This window comes from Solanum verrucosum, unplaced genomic scaffold, assembly GCF_900185275.1.
Source record: "Solanum verrucosum unplaced genomic scaffold, falcon-dt-bn FXZP01000289.1, whole genome shotgun sequence".
Taxonomy (NCBI): Eukaryota; Viridiplantae; Streptophyta; class Magnoliopsida; order Solanales; family Solanaceae; genus Solanum; species Solanum verrucosum.
The window spans coordinates 111,203-119,290 of NW_026020016.1; the positions used below are offsets into that span (position 1 = coordinate 111,203).

General features: G+C 35.4%; 1 protein-coding gene across 1 annotated transcript; it reads left to right on the forward strand.

Moving 5' to 3' along the window:
* Positions 1 to 4,686: 4,686 nt before the first annotated feature.
* On the forward strand, positions 4,687 to 7,320 carry LOC125820875 (uncharacterized). Its single transcript, XM_049500298.1, has 3 exons — positions 4,687 to 5,549; positions 6,088 to 6,618; positions 6,999 to 7,320. The coding sequence occupies exons 1-3, from the start codon at positions 4,752 to 4,754 to the stop codon at positions 7,110 to 7,112; spliced, it is 1,443 nt and encodes a 480-aa protein (XP_049356255.1). The 5' UTR covers positions 4,687 to 4,751; the 3' UTR covers positions 7,113 to 7,320.
* The last annotated feature ends 768 nt before the right edge of the window (positions 7,321 to 8,088 follow it).

The following is an 8,088-nucleotide window of genomic DNA, read 5'->3' on the forward strand; positions in this document are numbered from 1 at the left end:
ATTCTGCATCAAATGAATTGCTAGTTAATCTGTACACCTTCTTCTTATATGAGGAGTGCCAATTTTGTCAAGGAAGGTTAATGATTCTTTCGAGATTTTGGATGTCGTTGGGCAGTAGAACTTTTTCCGACGTCGTTTCGGACGGTCAGCTCCTTGTAGACTGATATAGCAGACTTGAGTCTGATAGTCGGTAACTCAGCTTATGACCTTGTATCCATAATGCCCTGCTTTTCTGTTAGCTACAGTACCCGGTTAGAGTCCGTGGTCCAGCTTACTTATGTCCAGGCTTAGCTACAGTACCCGGTTAGAGTCCGTGGTCCAGCCCACCCTTGTCCGACCTTTGGCTATAGCACCCAGTTCGAGTTCGTGGTCCAGCCCATATAGGTTGACTTATTAGCTTTAGTACCCGGTTCGAGTCCGTGGTCCAGCTTGCACGTGGTGTATTCCCAATTCCTCACCAAAGCTTCAGTTTAGTCTTGATTACTCTCATCTGTAGGTTGAGGTTTTGGAGGTTGGAGAGATTCCGATTAAAGTCCGGGACGTAATGAGATCCTGGAATATGATTGGGAATGGTTCAGTTAAAAGTTCGAAAATTGGTAATATTGTGATAGACCTTCTAGCTCCATTATTTTACTTTAACTGCCGGTGCATCTGCCGGGCTTATGGGGGTCTGTGCAGGTGGTTTCTTTTATTGTGCACGAGCGTACCCGTCGGGTTTATTGGAGCCCGGCGGAGTTAGTTAGATTACTTGTCTTTATTGCTTGTACGCTCGTGTACATACCCCCATTTACTACTCTTTGCACTTGATGTGACCCTTTATTTGCATTTCAGTTCACTTTTGCTTATCTTGCTCAGTCGGCCTATGATGCCTACTGGGTACCTGTTGTTTTGGTACTCATGCTACGCTCTGCATCTATTTTGTGATGCAGGTCCGAGCACTAGTAGCCAGCGTTGATCGAGCTTGGAGTAGACTTATCCGGAGACGGGGGTGAGCACACGGCGTTTTGTACTATTTCAGTCTCCATCTGTATATATAGACTTGTCTTTTTCCTTTCGAGACAGTCCAGTCTCTGTTGTCCAGTTTTGAGACTTGTACTCATTTTGTAGTAGCTCTGTACTGGTGACTTCCAGGTTTTGGGAGGGATCTTTATTTGTTTATATTGTTATTTTCCTACTCTTGTTTAATTTCTACCCTCAGACCCATTACTTGTTGTTCCGGGTTACGGGTTGGCTTACCTATTGGTGGGTTATAGTAGGTGCCATCATGACTTGATAAATCGGGTCGTGACAGCTTGAATGGTACTAAAATACAATTCTTATCTGCTTACCACCCACAAACAGATGGGCAAACAGAGGTTGTTAACCGTACTGATTAAATGTATCTTCGCTGCTTTGTTGGTACTTGTCCTCGAAAGTGGGTTGCTTGGGTCCCATGGGCAGAATTTTGTTATAACACATATTTTCATTCGGCATTGCAAACCTCACCCTTCAAGGTTGTTTATGGTCGTGACCCACCTCGTTTGCTTTTATATGTGCCTGGGACCATTTGGGTAGAAGCTGTTGAACAGACATTGCTGGAATGTGATCACATCTTGGGTGATATCCGATTTAATTACAAGCAGCACAACAACCAATGAAGGAATATTATGATAAGGGCCATCGTGACGTCGAATTTTCTCCAGGGTCACTTGTATGGCTTCGTTTACATCCTTACAGGCAACGCTCCATGCGGCTGAGTATTCACAATAAACTGTCCCCCAAATTTTATGGTCCATTTTCAATCTTACGGCGAATTGGACAGGTTGCATATGAGTTGGATTTGCCAAATGACAGTCGACTTCACAACGTTTTTCATGTTTCCCTTTTGAAGGCATTCAAAGGAGACCAACTCCCACCTATTACAAAGCTACCAGCACTAGAGGACAGCCGAGTAGTTCCTTTGCCTGCTGCTGTCATTCGAGCTCGTTTAAACCGTGGTACAAAGGAGATTCTTATACAATGGTCGAGTATGACAGAGGATGAAGCGACCTGGGAGGATGTAGACTGTTTTAAGCAGGCTTATCCATCGTTCGAGCTTGAGGACAAGCTTTTTTAGCATGAAGGGGGTAATGTTGTGGACGCATTTGTGGGCAAGACATATGTGCAACAGAGAGCCAAATAACTTGATTTAATTATAACGCTAGTAGTTTATTATTATTCTAGAATAGGAAGAATTCAATTATATTGTTAGTAGTTTTCTTATTAGTTTAGAATAGGATTTATGTTTCCTAGTTCCATAAGACTTCCTATTACTGTAAGAAGACTCTTATTTAAAGGAGGATTTGAGGAATAAGAAGTACGCAGACTTTAATCAGAAACAAGAGATAGAAGTTCTCTCTTCCATTGAACTCTAAGGTTTCAGTTTCCCTTTGATGAGCTGAATTCATATATAAAAATAGGTCGATCTAGGAATTCGAACAAAAGCAAGGGAAAATTAAAGGCAGTTGAATTTGATTTCCCTGTTCATCGTCCTGTGAGTCGATCCTTCTCTAAGAATCCTAACAATATGACTATAAGTAGTTCTTCTATATCTAGCTAGAATCTATTAGATGATATTCCCCTGACCCTAATTCAATACCGAACAACTACCCTGATATAATTTCTGATTCTGAACCGATACCCAATATCCAATGCCTGACATCCACTTAAATTTGAGATCTGACTTCAACCTTGGACCTGACTCCAACCCATGTCCCTACTCCGAATTGGGTGTATCGACTAAAGTTAGGGCAAGGGTTCCTATATGGGTTGGGGCTGAAAGTCGGATCTTAAATTGAGGTTGAGGTTAAGTCCCTAGTCGGGGTAAGAATCGGGTCTCGAATCGAGGGTTGAATTTTGAGTTGGGGTCACCTTCCAAGTTGGGATCCCACTGGGTCGAGTTTTTGATTCATGGTCAGGTGTCGAGGCTATAGGCTCGAGCTTGATGGAGGGTAGAATATAGGTGGGCAAAGGTAGAGGTCGGGGGTTGTATAGTGGAGCAGGAGGTGTTAAAAAAGAATTTTTGGAAAATGTTTTTTCTATTTTTAGTAGAGAAATTATTTTTCTTACGAAAATCTTTAAATCAATCAAACATGAACATATTGAAAAATATAATGAAAATATTTTCATTCGTACCAAACACACTCTAATTGTTCTTAGAAACGTACGTACTTATTATCTTCATCATCATGAATTGTATCTTGTCTTCATCACCCCACCTGCTAAGTGCTCTAATTTGTTTTTGAGTTAAATGTTAATTAAAAGAGTTGGAGGAGTTATTAAGGGAAATTAAACATTTGCTAATCTGTTAACCATACATCTGTAAAACTAACAACTACCAACCAGACTTGGCAAGTTATGTCTTGTACTTCAGCACTTCATTAATGAAATTGTCTTTTTTTTCTTTATAACGGTGGTGTTTGGTCGCGCACACATATCAAGTCAATACTATTAAAACAAATGAAACTAAAAGTATTACATAAGTTTTAAATTCAAAACAAAAAATTAACGTAGTACTCTTATATCAAATTTCAACATGACGTGTACATATATGATTTAACAAAAAATAAAAACATAAATCTATAACCTTATTCAACACTACATTTTACTTAAATTTTAAATTAAAATACTAACAAAATTATGCTAATGAAAAAAAAAAAAACATACACTAAATAAAATAAATAATACAAAAAAATCACATGAAATCACCAGAAATAAAAAATGAGAATTCGAAGGAAATGAAGTATTTATAATATTGCTAATACATATATTGATATTATTCCTTATTGTATCGTGCCAAAGTACATAGTATTCTAGTATAATTAAACACGAATATTATTTAATATCGTTAAATATATATAAATTATTATTTTATGTGACTAATAAAATATTTTAGTGTTTTCTATACCTACCACCTATCACCCAACTTTTGGGCAAAACTCGAACCCTCTTACACGTATTGTTTACCTAATGTCACAATAACCGAATAAGTCAAAATTCTTTTGGAATTGAATTCAATATTAGATTAATCGACTAACATCACCACATGCACACTTTGTATTCATTCCAGCAAAAACAAATATTTAAAGTTAGAAGAAAGGAAAGTGTTACGAGAGGCAGTGGCGGAGTCAGAATTTTCAAAAGGGGTTCAAAATTTATAGAAATAGACACACAAAGTAGCCGAAGGGAATTCGACATCTACTATATATACATAAAAAATTATTTCAACCATATATAAATAATATAATTTTCTGCCAAAGGGGGTTCAGATGAACTCCCTTAGTACAAGGTGGCTCCGCCCCTGACGAGAGGCGGAGTCAGAATTTAAATTTTTTTCAGATCGAACTACTAGTCCATTTATGTTACTAAATTTTATCTATAGGATTTGGACTAAAATTACTAGGTAAGGCCGAAGCCGTTACATGTATCCTAACCAGGACCAGAGCTAGTGTGTGTACATTATGGATTCGGCCTCAAGGGTATAGCTACATTGGCTCTAGAGTGGTCACTCGAACACCCTTATATTTTGCATTTAAAAAATAATATTGTATATATATATATCATAAACAACTTTTTAAAGACTATGTCCTAACTTTGGTTTGGGCGTAGATTGCGGGGTCTAAAAGGGTAGTACTACTACTCTCAATCTTCAAAATCTCCTAACTTTTTATTCATATACCATATAGTATAACCAAATAACAATAAAACCCCACACACCAAAAAAAAAAAAAAAGATGCAATTTTTTCAAGTAAATAGCAAAACCCCATCTTGCCATGGCATCAAAAATCTTATTTTAATTTCTTGTTTTGCTTGCACAATTTATTTTCTATATCCATTCATTCTTGTTCCAAATTCCAATTTTCTTGATTATTCCTTTGTTTCATCACATGATCAACAATTTGATATATCATCACCAATTACTCTTCAAAATGTTGTTTTTGGAATTGCATCTAATGCAAAATCATGGTCAAAGAGAAAAGAATATGTTAAACTTTGGTGGAAGCCAAATGAAATGAGGGGTTGTGTGTTTCTTGAAAAAAAATTGCCTAATAGTACAACTACTACAAATGATTCAATTTCTCTTCCTCCAATTTGTATTTCAAATGATATTTCAAGATTCCCATATACAAATAAAGGTGGGAGTCCATCAGCAATTAGAGTGGCACGTGTCGTGTCAGAGACAGTCGCGCTTAATCTTAATCATTCAGATGTGAAGTGGTTTGTTTTTGGAGATGATGATACTATTTTTTTCCAAGAAAATTTGGTCAAGACATTGTCTAAATATGACAATGGGCTTTGGTATTACATTGGGTCAAATTCAGAAAGTTTTATACAAAACAAGTTTTTCTCATTTGATATGGCTTTTGGTGGTGCTGGTTTTGCTATAAGTTATCCATTAGCTAAAATTTTGGCTAGAGTTTTTGATTCATGTATTGAGAGATATCCACATCTTTATGGAAGTGATGGTAGAATTCATGCTTGTTTGACAGAACTTGGTGTTACATTAACACATGAGCCAGGCTTTCATCAGGTTCCATTGCTTTTTTCCTTCTTTTGTTTGGGTTTTAGAGGTGAAAGGGAAGCGGTGGAGCAACCGTAAAGTTGTTTCCGTATAGCCTATAGGTTATAATTTTGAGACGTGACACCTTCTTTAAGTGTGATTCTTTTTGGAACCTGTGTGAATCTGAGATGTTTCGTGCATCTTGCAGCTTTCTTTTGAGTCTCAAAATTAATTTAATAGCATAGTCAATTAATCATTTACCGAATATAATAATAAAATCATAATTTTTTTTTCTCAAATTAAAGTACCTGAACTTTTCCTAATATTATTATAACATCATTTGGTGATGCATCAAAAGTGTAGGTCATAAAATATGAATGACTAGTCAAGTTCAGTTACTTTAATGTAACAAAATTAGTTTTATGACTAGAACTCAAATCAATTTAGTGCGGCTAGAAATTATATAAATGTCAGTGACCATACGTGAAATTAACCTTTTGATTTTTGTGGCAAAGCATATTGACACCAATTATCTTGTTCTGTTTTATGTTGAAATTGATATGTCTAGATGGATTTTCTTGGAAATGCATTTGGATTATTGGCTGCACATCCAATTAGACCTTTGGTATCACTACATCACATGGAGAAAATTGATCCAATTTTCCCTAACATGACAAGAATGAAGTCCCTGGAGCATTTGTACCATGTTGCAAATTTTGATCCACAAAGGATTTTGCAGCAAACAGTATGTTACGATCGACGATTTTCGTGGACAGTGTCAGTGTCATGGGGCTATGTTGTACAAGTTTTCGAGCACAATGTACAATTGCCTGATACGCAACGCGTGCAGGAGAGCTACTTGCCCTGGAAAAAGAATGCTTATGGTACACTTTATGAGTTTACTACAAGGAAATTTGAGGTTGATCCATGTAAAAGACAACTTGTTTATTTCTTGGATGAAGTGTCTATGGGGGTTGATGGAATCAAGACAATTTACAAGAAGAAAGCATATGAGAATTGCACATTTACAAAGAATTCACCAAGGAAATTAGATGAAATCAGAGTGTTCTCTCACAAGTTAGAGCTTGACAAAAAGCAGGTATTTTATTGTACTTTCATTTTTAGTCTGTTTGAAAAAAGAACACATCTTTAGACTTGGTAAATTTTTAACTCCACCATTCGCATTTTACCCATTAAGGGGCAGAGCTAGAGAAGCGGAAGAGAGTTTATCCAAATCCCCTTCACTATAGAGTAACATTCTCTTATAGCAATAACACGACAAATTTAAGATCATAAGATTCAAAATGACATTTTTGATGTGTTAGACGCACTTTTAGTTTAAAACTACGAGATCTGGTAGTCTTATGCATATTTTTTAACTTCCTGTCCAGTCAAAATAAGACACAACTTTTCGTGCCTATTATCATGACACTTATATTTTAATATTATTTTTAACATTTTATTTAATGTGATATGCAGTTGGTAGCACCAAGAAGGCATTGTTGTGATATATTACCTTCTACATCTGATAAAGTGATGGAAATAGGGATAAGAGAATGCAAAGAAGATGAACTTATTTACATGCACAATTAGAGATAAAATTATTATTTTTTCTTTGCTTGTGGCATAATTTAGATAAAAAAGATCCAGAGTCAGATAAATAAACAGGATGTCATAATTTTTAGAATTGTTATTGTATTTGTATTAATTTTACTTAGTTTAGAATTATACTTTACTAAAGCAATTTAGAGAGCTATTACGACTTTTTTCTTGATTATCTTGATCTCAACTTTGAAGGAAAGTTAAAGACTTTTTAAATCATCGTAAATAATTTTTATACTATGTCTATAGTTAATATGTTGTAGCACATTATTATTTTATTATTTATACTATTTATGTAATTTAATATGTTGTAGCATGTTATTTGCTTTATCATATCAGATTACTATAGTTAGTTCTACTTATTATGAATAATTACTTGTAATTATCTTTTTAATTCGAACCAATTTGTAAGTGATTTGTCCCCTTTGATTTCTTCCTATTTTGAGTGTCCCTTTCGACACTTTTCCTTTAAAAAGCAGTCATTTTGGCTTTGGGGCTCTGGACTCCAAAAAACGTATGTTCTATATAAAGGTGTGTCATATTTTATAAAAAAAATTCTTCTTTCATATTGATGTGAAATTTATCGATGTTTCTCATCATATGTCCTCATCGGCCCGTCCTCCGTAATGAGCGTCACGTTATGCATAATTTGACTAGTATACAAACTTTATTATTTATGCACATGTACTATGTGTTGATAGGAAGTTGGAATATATTTCTAGTAATCCCACCTAGGACCGGCCTTCGTGATGGGCCACCTAACATTGCTAATGTGTCCATAATCTATTAGAACTAATTAATTAAGTGCCAAAATTTTCTTGAAAATTGTAGTCAACTTTCACATCATGATATTCATTGACTCAAATATATCCACTTGTTTTCATGTCATTCAGTCCTCCACTAAAAGATGTTGAAAGTAAAATAATGAAAAGAACCGATCAGAATTGTGGTAGACTATTAAGTAATT

What these genes read in the sequence shown, in the direction of transcription:
- LOC125820875 (XM_049500298.1), top strand. Translation starts at nt 4,752, where the DNA reads ATGCAATTTTTTCAAGTAAATAGCAAAACCCCATCTTGCCATGGCATC. An exon ending in ATGAGCCAGGCTTTCATCAG is followed by an intron (nt 5,550 to 6,087) that starts GTTCCATTGCTT and finishes TGATATGTCTAG; the next exon opens with ATGGATTTTCTTGGAAATGC. An exon ending in TAGAGCTTGACAAAAAGCAG is followed by an intron (nt 6,619 to 6,998) that starts GTATTTTATTGT and finishes TGTGATATGCAG; the next exon opens with TTGGTAGCACCAAGAAGGCA.